General features: G+C 41.8%; 1 protein-coding gene and 3 non-coding genes across 4 annotated transcripts; all 4 read right to left on the bottom strand.

Moving 5' to 3' along the window:
* Positions 1-1,547: 1,547 nt before the first annotated feature.
* On the bottom strand, positions 1,548-9,038 carry rps13 (ribosomal protein S13). The gene is made up of 6 exons (NM_001139592.1): positions 9,009-9,038; positions 7,561-7,609; positions 7,209-7,287; positions 6,608-6,777; positions 2,078-2,178; positions 1,548-1,615 (listed from the first exon to the last, which is right to left on the bottom strand). The coding sequence occupies exons 1-6, from the start codon at positions 9,029-9,031 to the stop codon at positions 1,582-1,584; spliced, it is 456 nt and encodes a 151-aa protein (NP_001133064.1). The 5' UTR covers positions 9,032-9,038; the 3' UTR covers positions 1,548-1,581.
* LOC123725270 (small nucleolar RNA SNORA19) lies at positions 1,846-1,973 on the bottom strand. Its single transcript, XR_006757771.1, has one exon. It is a non-coding gene; the product is annotated as a small nucleolar RNA SNORA19 (small nucleolar RNA).
* Positions 2,277-2,499, bottom strand: LOC123725292 (small nucleolar RNA SNORA73 family). The gene has a single exon (XR_006757790.1). It is a non-coding gene; the product is annotated as a small nucleolar RNA SNORA73 family (small nucleolar RNA).
* On the bottom strand, positions 6,999-7,130 carry LOC123725314 (small nucleolar RNA SNORA68). Its single transcript, XR_006757812.1, has one exon. It is a non-coding gene; the product is annotated as a small nucleolar RNA SNORA68 (small nucleolar RNA).
* Positions 9,039-14,447: the final 5,409 nt, after the last annotated feature.

Raw genomic sequence — 14,447 nt, 5'->3', positions numbered from 1 at the left:
AGCTTCCAGGTCCTGCACTCGGTCTCCCCAGATGTGCCAAGTGAGCAGGACTGCTGGGTGAGAGGTTAGGCTCCATTAAGCAGACTCCTGCTTCCTAGCAGTCTTAAGGATTGTGGGTTTACGAGACTGCTAGTGATGAAGAGTAGTCTTTGTGGCCTGTGGTGGATCAGCAACTTTTACTTAATATCAGAACCACCATCCCATGATAAACGTACCAGTTTCATGTGCAAAAACATGCCTGCTGAATTCAACCGCTTCACAAACATGTACCATCAAAAGGAGTAAGTTCAGGCATTTAGCCTTTAAAGGCATACCTTTGGTTCAGTCAGGGTAATTTAACAGTTAAATGCTGCTCTCTTGTGGTAAAATTGTACATTGACTTAACACTTCAACACAGTAGCATTTCTCCATCATTAAACCATCAATACATTAATTTAGCCTCTAAATGCCACAGCACAAAGGTTTCTCATTGATTGCATGTGGAGGCCCAGTGTTAGATCACGTCTCCACCTTTTTTTCCCCCTGCTGCGAGTCAGAGGTGGAAGGAAGCCTGGAGAGCACAGCAGTGCACACCACTGCACCAGGTTGCCTAGGAACCAGAGCCTCTCCATCCAATTATATAGATCACATTTAACAAGGTAACAATGAATCTACACTTAAGGGTTTATATAATTCAAATTACTTTGAAATACTAAGGAAAAGTTTAATTAAATCAATACAGATGGTTAGCCATTTATGCAATAAGGCATTTTACTTTCTCTGGCGATTTTTCCAACCACACAACAAAAATAATTGCAACAATTCAAAAGATCTCAGAGGTAGTACATAGGAAATAAGTCAATTGAAATTCATTAGGCCCTAATCTATGAATTTCACATGCCCAGGCAGGGGCATGGCCCCACCCACTTGAGCCAACTCTAGCCAATCAGAATGAGTTTCTTCCCACAAGAGGGTTTTAGTAGAGAAATACTCTTCTGCACCCGCCCCAGACAATCCCACACATTAAGCAGCCAGATGTCAAATTCCTGGCCTAGCGTGCTTACATGTGGCCTGACGTGAGGCTGGTTAGTTGTACTGCCAAAATCTCTAAACCAGAGTTGGCTCATTGTAGAGAAATTAACATTCTCACACCAGCTCTATTGAACATTCCTGCAGTAAGCATGCCAGTTGTACACTCCCTCAAGTTCAGACATCTGTGGCATTATATTGACAAAACTGCACATTTATTAGGTCCTTTTGTCCCCAGCACAAGGTGCACCTGTGTAATCATGTTTAATCAGCTTCTTGATATGTCACACCTTTCAGGTGGATGGATTGTCTTGCAAAGGAGAAATGTTAACAGGCATGTTAAAAAAAATGTGAGCACAAAATTGAGAATTTAGCATTTTGTGCCTATGGAACATTTCTGGGCTCTTATTTCAGCTCATGAATCAAGAAACCAACACTTTAGATGTTTATATTTTTCACTATAAGAACTATCATGTGTACTTTCGCCACCCTTTATAGAACTCAACCACCTCTTTGAAACAAAAACACAGCAGACAAGATCCTTCCAAATGGATCTTTATTTGTGAAAATGACTTATGCCACCAGAGCAGAAGCAGTAGAGGATTCGCTGTGGATCAAGAGGGAAAAGGGATTAGTAATGTAAAGTACTGTAATCAACTAAAAAGTTGAACGTCACCAATTTTAACAACTAACAATAGAAGCAGTCGTATGGTTGATGATCAACCAGTCAACATTTGTTAGTATATATTCTCAGCCTGCTCGAGACTGCTAATTAACCAGTTTAGGTAATGCCTCTGGCAGTTGGTAAGAATGAACTAGAACCACTGAGTGGCAGGGAGATGTATGAAGGGGACTGGCAGGTTGGCACAGAACAGCCACTCTGCTAATTTACCTCCAAGGTTTATCTAGCACATAAGAAATATCTCAGCTCTTAGAAGGGAAGAACAGGACAATGAAGTGTGCCATTTAGTGAACTAACAAACTGAAAATATTAATTGAGTAGGTACTATGCCTTCATGCTGGCTTGCTCTCCCAAAAGTCAATAAAGCAGTGAAGAGGTAATACGTACTACTTCCAGTTGGGAGCAAGAACTCTCTTGGTCTTGTAGTAACGGGCCAATCTGTGGATTCTGCTTTCAGTGAGAATCAGACGGAACTTGGCATCCTTGTCCTGCAAGAAAAAAAAAAGAAGCTATAGTTAAACAGCCCTTCGACATAGTCAAAAACCTCAAACGGTCAATGGTAAATGCAGGTATTACAATTGAGTTAACTTGTGCACTACATGGTTTGCCTGCCCAGTCATGGCCCAGAGGCTCTGGGAAGACGTAGGAATATGCAGGACGCCGTCCCCACCAGCCCAAAGGCTGGGAACAGGCTTGCTGTACAATGTTGTGGAACGGGACTGTACATCATGGCACTGTACAGTGCTACGCTCCCATAAGCCACTTGGACGGAGCCATGCAAGAGCAACCTCACCGGCTGTCCACATTGAGCATCAATCAATACATTTTTACAGCAAGGCACAATTTAGTTGGATTTTCAAACATTATGATGCTGGTAGTTTAACTTTTTTAGGATAGGGGGCAAGCATTTGGAATTTTGGATAAAAAGCGTGCCCAAAGTACACTGCCTGCTACTCAGGCCCAGAAGCTAGGATATACATACAATTGGTAGATTTGGATAGAAAACTGTAAAGTATACAAAACTGTTAAAATAATGTCTGAGTATAACAGAACTGATATGGCAGGCAAACCAGAGGAAAATCCATCCAGGAAGTGGCATTATTTTGAAATGGGTGTTTTTCCAATGAAAGCCTATCCACAATTTAAAGGGATAGGACCCAGATTCCATTCCCTATGGCTTCCACTAGTTGTGAACAGTCTTTAGACATTGTTTCAGGCTTTTATTCTGAAAAATGAGGGAGAATGACCACTAAGTCCCCAGAACTGTTTTCTGCGCACGACCGAGAGCACGCTTCTTCCTTTTATATTGACGACGCTATTGTCCGGTTGAAATATACTGTTCAAAAAAATTAACACTTAAACAACACAATGTAACTCCAAGTCAATCACACTTCTGTGAAATCAAACTGTCCACTTAGGAAGCAACACTGACAATAAATTTCACATACTCTTGTGCAAATGGAATAGACAACAGGTGGAAATTCTAGGCAATTAGCAAGACACCCCCAATAAAGGAGTGGTTCTGCAGGTGGTGACCACAGACCACTTCTCAGTTCCTATGCTTCCTGGCTGATGTTTTGGTCACTTTTGAATGCTGGCGGTGCTTTCACTCTAGTGGTAGCATGAGACGGAGTCTACAACCCACACAAGTAGCTCAGGTAGTGCAGCTCATCCAGGATGTCACATCAATGCGAGTTGTGGCAAGAAGGTTTGCTGTGTGTCAGCGTAGTGTCCAGAGCATGGAGGCGCTACCAGGAGACAGGCCAGTACATCAGGAGACGTGGAGGAGGCCGTAGGAGGGCAACAACCCAGCAGCAGGACCGCTACCTCCGCCTTTGTGCAAGGAGGAGCAGGAGGAGCACTGCCAGAGCCCTGCAAAATGACCTCCAGCAGGCCACAAATGTGCATGTGTCTGCTCAAACGGTCAGAAACAGACTCCATGAGGGTGGTATGAGGGCCCGACATCCACAGGTGGGGGTTGTGCTTAAAGCCCAACACCGTGCAGGACGTTTGGCATTTGCCAGAGAACACCAAGATTGGCAAATTCGCCACTGGCGCCCTGTGCTCTTCACAGATGAAAGCAGGTTCACACTGAGCACGTGACAAGAGTGACAGAGTCTGGAGACGCCGTGGAGAACGTTCTGCTGCCTGCAACATCCTCCAGCATGACCGGTTTGGCGGTGGGTCAGTCATGGTGTGGGGTGGCATTTCTTTGGGGGGGCCGCACAGCCCTCCATGTGCACGCCAGAGGTAGCCTGAATGCCATTAGGTACCGAGATGAGATCCTCAGACCCCTTGTGAGACCATATGCTGGTGCGGTTGGCCCTGGGTTCCTCCTAATGGAAGACAATGCTAGACCCCATGTGGCTGGAGTGTGTCAGCAGTTCCTGCAAGAGGAAGGCATTGATGCTATGGACTGGCCCGCCCGTTCCCCAGACCTGAATCCAATTGAGCACATCATGTCTCGCTCCATCCACCAACGCCACGTTGCACCACAGACTGTCCAGGAGTTGGCGGATGCTTTAGTCCAGGTCTGGGAGGAGATCCCTCAGGAGACAATCCGCCACCTCATCAGGAGCATGCCCTGGCCTTGTAGGGAGGTCATACAGGCACGTGGAGGCCACACACACTACTGAGCCTCATTTTGACTTGTTTTAAGGCCATTACATCAAAGTTGGATCAGCCTGTAGTGTGGTTTTCCACTTTAATTTTGAGTGTGACTCCAAATCCAGACCTCCATGGGTTGATAAATTGGATTTCCATTGATTATTTGTGTGATTTTGTTGTCAGCACATTCAACTATGTAAAGAAAAAAGTATTTAATAAGATTATTTCATTCATTCAGATCTAGGATGTGTTATTTTAGTGTTCCCTTTATTTTTTTGAGCAGTGTATTATCGATTATTTAGGCTAAAAACAACCTGAGGATTGATTATAAACATCGTTTGTCATGTTTCTACCAACTTTACTCGTACAATTTGGATTTTGTCTGCCTGTTTTGACCGCATTTGAGCCAATGGATTAGTGAACAAAACGCGCCAACAAAGAGGTTTTGGACATAAAGAGGGACTGACCATTCATGGTGTAACATGGAGTCTTGTGCGTGCAACCATATGAAGATCAAAGGTAAGTGATTCATTTTATTGCCATTTCTGACTTTTGTGACTAATCTACTTGGCTGTAACTAATGTTTTGTGTGCTGGGCGCTGTCCTCAGATAATCACATGGCTTGCTTTTGCCTTAAAGCCTTTTTGAAATCTGACAAGGTGGCTGGATTAACCTGTTGGGGCTCGGGGGCAGTATTGAGACATTTTGAAAAAAATATGTGCCCATTTTTAACTGCCTCCTACACCAACTCAGAAACTAGGATATGCATATTATTAACACATTCGGATAGAAAACTCAGAATTTTCTAAAACAGTTTGAATGGTGTCTGTAAGTATAACAAAACTCATATTGCAGGCAAAAACCTTTGAAAAATAGATTAAAAAAAGTGAATTTTGTGACTGTACTATTTAGTGTCATTGTTTTATAGATACCATAGTGAGAAAGGATTCATTTCGCAACACCTACGGCTTCCACTAGATGTCAACGATCTTTATAAAGTTGTTTGAAGCGTCTATGATAAACAGAGAGCAAATTAGAATCCAAGGAAGTTGACATGTCATCACTTTATTTTTTTGCGCCTGCGCATAAATCTGAGAAGCGTGAGTTTTCATCATTGTTTATCTAGACATAGGATAGGTTGTGTGAAAATATTACTGATGTTTAACGTTAAAAATGGACCAAAAGATTAATGCTAAACAACATTTGACATGTTTGAACGGACGTAAATAGATTATTTACTAGGTTTTTTTAGCTTTTCGGCGTGATTTTACACTCCCACCACCACGTTTTGTGGGAACATAATGAACGCTAAGTACTTGGTGTTATTTGGACATAAATTATGAACTTTGTCAAAAGAAACCACATTTGTTCCGGACCTGGGATGCCTTCCGGACCTGGGATGCCTGCCTTCTGATGGAGATAATCAAAGGTAAGGGGATATTTACAATGTTATTATCGATTTTAGATGATGCTAACTGTATAGCATAGCCTGTTGTTCTTAGCATAGCACCCCGTTTATTGCAAAATGTGATTTCCCAGTAAAGTTATTTTGAGATCTGGCCATTCGGTAGCAATTACGAGATGATATATTATTCTTTGAATGACAATATTATAATTTACCAATGTTTTCGAATAGTAATTTTGTTATGTTCACCGGAAGCATTTCAGAGAAGAAAAAAATCTGAATTTCACGCTACTGTAAAATGCTTTTTTTGGATATAAATATGAACTTGATGGAACAAAAAATGCATGTATTGTATAACATAATGTCCTAGGAGTGTCATCTGATGGAGATTGACAAAAGTTAGTGCATAATTCTAGCTGGTTTCTGCTTTTGGTGACGCCTGACCTTGAATTGAAAATGGATGTTTGTACTTTTGTGGCTATGTACTGTCCTAACATAATCTAACTTTATGCTTTTGCCGTAAAGCCTCTTTGAAAATCGAACAATGTGGTTAGATTAAGGAGATGTTTATCATTTAAATTGTGTAAAATAGTTGATTGTTTGAGAAATTGAAATTATTAGATTTTTGATGTTTTGAATTTCCAGCCTTGTTAGCAAACCCGACTCGGGGTTCATTGCTAACCTGTAGCCCCAACAGGTTAACAACAAGTTAAGCTTTATTTTGATGTATTACACTTGTGATTTCATGAAAGTTAAATATTTATAGTAATTTAATTTGAATTTGGCGCTCTGCAATTTCACCGGATGTTGACGAGGTGTCCCGCTAGCGGTACACCTTCCCCAAACAGGTTAAGTCTTTTCCCTCCCTGGAAGTTAACTGGAGACAGAAATCTAGAGGCCGTTACCTTTCTGTTCCTCTCCAGATGCTTCCTTATAGCGACAGCCTTCTTGATGAGGTGGTACAGATCCTCAGGCAGGTCAGGGGCCAGGCCCTTGGACTTGAGGATCCTCAGGATCTTGTTTCCAGTGACGAAGCGCACCTGGGCAACACCATGAGAGTCCCTAAGGATCACACCTGGAAAGAGAGCAGTAGTATCAGCCTTTCCTAACTTACGTATCCTGGTAGCTTCCCCTCTGTGGTTTGTACTTTGTGTGGGGGTCAGCCAAACTCGAAATGGTTTGGTTGTAAAAAAATAGACAGAATAATCCTTTCTATTTTTGTTCTAAACAGATGGCGAGGAAAAGAATGTGAGTAACAATATGCATAGGACTAAGACAGTAAATAATCTGGAATAATATTGTTGAACCTTGAATTCACTTTCAATGGCACAGCAGCTTCAGGGAAAGGCGACAAGGTACATGTTGATTTTAGCACACCTGACAAAATCATACCATTCATTTGATATGGCCTTTGGGTTAGGGTGCATAAGTCATTGTCTTCTCAGTTCATAATGTGGCAATCTTATGGAAAGGGCTGGACAGCATACAAATTAACAAGGTCCTTACCGATCTGAGAGGGAGAAAGACCCTTCTTGGCAAGCTTGAAGATCTGCTCTTTGACGTCATCAGATGTAACCTTCAGCCACTGTAGAACAACATTTCAGAGGTTGAGAGACTAATGATGTCCCCTTTGTCCACTGAGCCTTCTATTCACAGGAGTGATCGTTTGTAGTTTAAGTTCGGTATTTAGCTAGACTCAGCAATATGACATGTGCATTCCAGTGAAAGTTGTATCAATGATAATGGCAAACCATGTAGCCACATTACTAGGTTGACTAGATTCATGAACGTATTTTACAAACAGATAGCAAGATGCCAGTTGACCATCTAAAAGTTTAATGACCAACTACATACTTACGGTGGGCACACTGCGCCTGTAGGGAAGTGCAGACTGGGACAGGCCCTTGCTGAAACAGAAGGAAAGTAGCTATAAGTCAGTAGCTAGTTAAATCATGACAAATAGCCACGCCTTGACTTGAGATAATGCATTTCAACTAGCTAGCTAGTGTAGTACTTTAACTAGCTACACTATATATACACACAAAAGTATGTGGACATCCCTTCAAATTAGTGGATTTGGCCTTTTTAAAAAGCACCCCTCCATTGGACTGAAGCAGTAGAAACGCATTCTCTCGAGTGATGAATCACTTCACCAACTGGCAGTCTGATGGACAAATCTGGGTTTGGCAGATGCCAGGAGACTTCTACCTGTCCGAAAGCATTGTACGGAGGAATAATGGTCACTGGTTATGGCTAGGCTCCTTAGTTCCAATGAAGGGAAATCTTAATGCTAAAGCATACAATTACATTCTGTGCTGAACATTGTGGCTGTACACAACTGGCCGTGTTTGGGAGTCCCATAGGGCAGCGCACATGGCCCAGCGTCTGGGTTTGGCCGGTGTAGGCCATCATTGTAAATAATTTGTTCTAAACTGACTACCCTAGTTTAAAAAAAAGGGTAAATAAATGTAAACATTTAAAACAGTTTGGGAAGGCCCTTCACTGTTTCAGCATGACAATGCTGCCTTGCACAAAGCGAGGTCCATACAGAAATGTTTTGTCGAGGTGTGTAGAATAACTTGATTGGCTGGCCTGCATAGACCTGACCGCAACTTCATCTAACACCTTTGGGATGAATTGTAACGCCGACTGCGAGCCAGGACTAATAGCCCAACATCAGTGCCCGACCTCATTAATGCTCGTGGCTGAATGAAAGCAAGTCACCGCAGCAATGTACCAACATCTAGTGGAAAGCCTTCCCAGAAGAGTGGAGGCTGTTATAGCAAAGAGGGGGGGGGGGGGCAACTTCATATTAATGACCATGATTTTGGAATGAGATGTTCAACGAGCAAGTGTCCACATACTTTGTCATGTAGTGTACCTACCTAGCATTAGGTAGAAGTTATGGCTAACTAGCCTACACTACGCTAACATTAGCACTGGAATGAGCAAATAATGTTCAGATTTAGGCCGACTTCATGGAAGACTAAATACAAACTTGATCGAGGGGATGCATTGTTACCGTTCCAATGTGCGCGCATATGCGACTAAAAACCCATATAATTATTTCAATGACTAAGCCGTCGGCTAAAATTGCAGGAGTGTGTGCGCGGCCATCATGTCACTGTGTCGGTTGCGGCAGGACGCTAGTTGTTAGACAGCTAGCTAGAAATCATTATAGTGGACATTTAACCAAATGTGTCCACAAAAAAAATATGTTGGGGTTGACGAGGTAATGTAAAGTGGTCCTGCTACGAATAACAAAAACCAATATGCTTATTATTTCCGAATGAAACACATGCTTACCCAGGAGCGTGCATGCGACCCATGATGGCGTTCTAAGCGAAAAGAAAGAGGGAGAAAATGTGCGGCTTTTCGGAAGTAAAGCTTTGAATCGGAAGTGACGTGTCCTGAAGAAAGATTATTTCTTGTATGGGTGATCTTTTTACAGTCTATGGTAGGACTCATTTAAATTGTGTTTCATATCGACCACGGCATGGATTACTTTTATGTTATGAAACGTAAAATATCATCAGATGGTTTAAATCAGGGCTGCCCAACCCTCTTCCTGGAGATCTACCATCTTGTGGGTTTTCAGTCCTACCCTAAAACACACCTTATTCTATTAATTACCTGTTCAACGAGACCCTAACTAGCTGAATCAGATACGCTACATTAGGGTTAGACGAAAACCTACAAGACAGTAGATATCCAGGAAGACGGTTGGGAAGCCCTGGTTTAGATCTTTCTGTCATTGCCAAGCCTATCACTGACCTTTTTAACATGTATCTTCTCTCTGGGGAGGTCCCCATTGCTTGGAAGGCAGCCATGGTGCATCCTTTATTTAAAGGAGGAGATCAATCTGATCCTATCTGTTATAGGCCAATTTTATTTTGCCCTGTTTATCAAAAGTGTTGGAAAAACTTGTCATAATCAACTGACTGACTTTCTTGATGTCTATAGTATTCTCTCTGGTATGCAATCTGGTTTCCTCTCAGGTTATGGATGTGTCACTGCAACCTTAAAGGTCCTAAATTATGTCACCATTGCCCTTGATTCTAAGCAATGTTGTGCTGCGATTTTTATTGACTTGGCCAAAGCTTTTGATACAGTAGACCATTCCATTCTTGTGGGCCGGCTAAGTAGTATTGGTGTCTCTGATGAGACTTTGGCCTGGTTTGCTAACTACCACTCTCAAATAGTGCAGTGTATAAAGTCAGAACATTTGCTGTCTCAGCCGCTGCCTGTCACCAAGGGAGTACACCAAGGCTCGATCCTAGGCCTCACGCTCTTCTCAATTTACATCCACAACATAGCTCAGGCAGTAGGTAGCTTTCTAATCCATTTATATGCAGATGATACAGTCTTATACTCAGCTGGCCCCTCTCCGGATGTTGTGTTAAACACTCTACAACAACGCTTTCTTAGCGTCCAACAAGCTTTCTCTTCCCTTAATTAACCTTGTTCTGAACAACTCTAAAACAAAGGTCATGTGGTTTGGTAAGAAGAATGCCTCTCTCCCCACTTGTGTGATTACTACTTCTGAGGGTTTAGAGCTTGAGGTAGTCACCTCATATAAGTACTTGGGAGTATGGCTAGATGGTACACTGTCCTTCTCTCAGCAAATATCAAAGCTGCAGGCTAAGGTTAAATCTAGACTTGGTTTCCTCTATCATAATCGCTCCTCTTTCACCACAGCTGCCAAACTAACCCTGATTCAGATGACCATCCTACCCATGCTAGATTACGGAGATGTAATTTATAGATCGACAGGTAAGGGTCCTCTCGAGTGGCTAGATGTTCTTTACCATTCGGCAATCGGATTTGCCACCAATGTTCCTTATAGGACACATTACTGCACTCTATACTCTTCTGTAAACTGGTCATCTCTGTATACCTGTCGCAAGACCCTCTGATTGATGCTTATTTATAAAACCCTCTTAGGCCTCACTCCTCCCATCTGAGATACCTACTACTGCCATCATCCTCCACATACTACACCCGTTCTGCCAGTCACATTCTGTTAAAGGTCCCCAAATCACACACATCCCTGGGTCACTCCTCTTTTCAGTTCGCTGCAGCTAGCGACTGGAACAAGCTGCAAAAAACAATCAAACTGAACAGTTTTATCGCTACCACTTCATTCAAAGACTCAATCATGGACACTCTTACTGACAGTTGTGGCTGGTTCACATGATGTATTGTTATCTCTATCATATTGCCTTTGTGCTGTTGTCTGTGCCCAATAATGTTTGTACCATGTTTTGTGCTGCAACCATGTTGTGTTGCTACCATGCTGTGTTATCATGTGTTGCTGCCATGCTATATTGTTGTCTTAGGTCTCTCTTTATGTAGTGGTGTCTCTCTTGTCATGATGTGTGTTTAGTCCTATATTTTTAATCCCAGCCCCCGTCCCCGCAGTAGGCCTTTTACCTTTTGGTAGGCCATCATTGTGAATAAGAATTAGTTGTTATGTAGCCTGGCGAAAGTAAACCCAGCACAGGACACAAACTAATTTGGGGTTGTTTGTTCTATCACCGCAAGGTGAAGTCACCATAAAGTAAAGTTCAGTCTAAACCACAATCAAGTGAAATTAATATGTTAGTAAAGTGCATAAAAACAATCTGAGTACAATAAGTACAAATTGAAATGCATAAACGGTAGTGGCTCTGCTTTTAGCACACTGTCCACATGATACCCTAACCTCACATGGAACAGTAGATCCTCATCTCACCCATACAGCAGCTTCAAATAATGTTATCATCAACCACAACATGGTTCTGAGAACACTGGTATTCAGCTAGCAAGAAGCTAACATCCTCATGTCAATCCATCAAAAGTAACCTTGGCCCCACAATGGATTTCAACAGCTCTCCAGTATAATTGCTTGCTCTCACTCTTACACACTGCACATGAGCAATCACATAACCGCTTGCACACTATTTAGGGATCTCTTAAGGGGACTGTGCCATCTAGTGAATATAAATTAATACAGCTATGAGCTTTTACCACCTGGCTACACTTAACTGACTTGCCTAGTTAAATAAAGGTTAAATTAAATTAAATAAAAATTGTGTGTGTGTGTTTATTTATTCTTCTGTGGTTGTTTATGTGACATGTTTGTTTTTCAAGTAAACTACCCCAGCGGTAGTCCCTATAAAATGAAGACTATTGTAATAGTTAGTGAAGCTTGTAATCTATGTTTTTTGCTACTTTCCGTATCATTGAACCAGTTATAGTCTGACACTTGACCATGGACTGAATATCTGACCTAATCTTCTGACTAATTTGGAGCATAATGTAAGGAAAACCCTAAACGTGTCATACATGTGAAATAGACACAGATGCTGACATGTAAAATATTTAGATTTTATTAAAATGTTCTGTTTTAGGACATCAATCATTTCCTGAGCATTTAAGGAAATCCCAGTAGGGAAAATAGCATCTTCAGAATCCTTCTGTAAAGGGAACAGAAAAGATAGAATTTACAAGAGATAATTAAGACAAATTTGAACCTTTGTGACTTTGATTGTGCAGGGTGACCATTTTGCCGGCTCATGCTCCTCCACCTTATTCTTCTTTGTAGTAACAGCCTTCTTCTTCTCCAGGCAACAAATACATCTCAGTCTTCTCCAGAAGGAGGCCTTCTTCTTGGAGGAGTCTTTCCTTGCCACTTTTTCCACCTCAGCCATTATTTCCATGGGAGTCTCCTCATGCACGGCCTGGCTGATCAGGTGGAGCACCTTAGTCTCATCTTCCTCATGGATACTGGTCAAGGTCTGTTCAGAGCACCCTGACCTCAGCAACAGGGAAGACATTGCCCGACTCTTCGATCTCTTCCTTGGCACGGTGGGACTTCTCCAGCGGAGGCATTCCTTCTTGTCGGATCAGTTCCTCACAGCGTGGGTAGATTGCAAAAGGCCATGACTTATCCACATACTGTGAGGGCAAATGGCTAGTAATGCTTCTCTCGTTAGAATCATGTTCCTTGGAGCCCCAAGCGGCTCTTGCAAGAGGTGGCATTGGTGAATGCAAGGATGTCACGGAGGAAAGGAGTTGGGAAACAGAAGGCAGCGGCGTTCCCAAGGAAGTTCTGGATGTCATGATCTGGCTCATGGAGATCCCAGTGAGTTTGCTGACCTCCTGAACCACTCAAGACATTTCCTCTATAGGAGGGGCCATTGATGAACGAGATGGACTTTGATCCATGACAGTTTATTCACCTAGGTGAAAATGGCTCCCGGCTGTTGTCATTAACAGAAGCTTATTTCTCTAAATATAGATAGATCAATCCATTGATCACTCAAGCAAAAAACGTTATTATTGCTCCAAATCCCTCCCTTCGTAGACAATTTTGACTCCTTCTGGAATAAGCCTGGCTACTTTGTGGAAGATGAAATTCACCTAGGTGAAAATGGCTCCCGGCTGTTGTCATCAAACATTGGGAAGGTTCTTGGTCAACTAAATTGATGTGAGGACAATATTAGCATTACATGTAAGTCAGATTTCACCATCTCCTCTTTGGTCACTGTGAGAGTTCCTCATGTTGTATCTGAAAATGGTGACATGCCTAACGGTGCTAAGCAGAGAAATGGAATTGCTATTTCTACTTTGTTTTCTTTTCCTAATAGGTATAATCCAATCTTTAAGTCTCCTGTTGTTCTGAAATCTCAAAATAATCTGACTTGTATTGAAACTCCATGTGATTTTAAATGCAGAAAAGGTTTAACATTTTTACATCTTAACATTCGTAGTTTATTACCTAAAATGGATCATGTCAAGATCTGGGCCTCTCAGGCAGACCCTGATATTTTTTATTTTATCTGAAACCTGGTTAACTGATAAAACCCTGGACTCTGAGGTTGATATGGATGGTTACAATGTGTTTATGACTGATAGGAAGGGCAACGGTGGTGCTGTTGCTATTTACACAAATAATCTTATTTCTGTGTCCATTAATGATCTTGTCAATGCCTTGGATGCTAAAAAGAGCTGTGCTGCCTTGTTTATCGACACTGTTGATCATTCTGTTTTGCTGAAGAAGTTATCAAAAATAGGCCTGGGATATACAGCCTGTTTATGGTTTCAGAATTATCTTAGCGACAGAACTCAGGCTTTCTGAACAGATGGGGTTAAATCTGAATTTCTTGAGATTTAAAAAGGTGTTCCTCAGGGTTTGATTTTGGGTCCATTGTTGTTCACCTTGTATATTAATGACATAGGAAACACTGTTAATACTTGTAACATTCATCTCTATGCAGATGACACAGTTTTGTATTCCTTTGCCACCTAGGTGCAGCAGGCCATTCGTGAACTTCAGCATGACTTTGATTCAATTCAGAAATCACTTACATATCTCAAATTAGTGTTAAATACAAGTAAAACCAAGCTCATTATGTATGGAGTAAAAACTACATTATTTTCTTTAGGAATGTAGTGAAGTAAAAGTAAAAGTTGTCAAAAATATAAATAATAAAGTAAAGTACAGCTACCCAAAAAAACTTCTTAAGCAGTACTTTAAAGTATTTTTACTTAAGTACTTTACACCACTGCGTGCAATTGGCATGCTGACTGCAGGAATGTCCACCAGAGCAGTTGCCAGTGAATTGAATGTTAATTTCTTTACCATAAGCCGCCTCCAATGTTGTTTGAGAGAATTTGGCAGTACATCCAACCAGCCTCACAACCGCAGACCACGTGTAACCACACCAGCCCAGGACCTCCATATCTGGCTTCTTCACCTGC

Source organism: Salmo salar, chromosome 11, assembly GCF_965601325.2.
Source record: "Salmo salar chromosome 11, fSalSal1, whole genome shotgun sequence".
In the NCBI taxonomy this organism is placed as follows: domain Eukaryota; kingdom Metazoa; phylum Chordata; class Actinopteri; order Salmoniformes; family Salmonidae; genus Salmo; species Salmo salar.
This window is presented reverse-complemented; position numbering and strand designations above follow the sequence as displayed.

Excerpts from the sequence above, each read along its gene's own strand:
- rps13 (NM_001139592.1), bottom strand. The coding sequence starts at position 9,031 with ATGGGTCGCATGCACGCTCCTGG. Across the intron at positions 2,179-6,607 it reads ATCTGGAGAGGAACAGAAAG|GACAAGGATGCCAAGTTCCG; the intron begins GTAACGGCCTCT and ends TTTTTCTTGCAG. Across the intron at positions 1,616-2,077 it reads CTTGCTCCCAACTGGAAGTA|CGAATCCTCTACTGCTTCTG; the intron begins GTACGTATTACC and ends CTTGATCCACAG.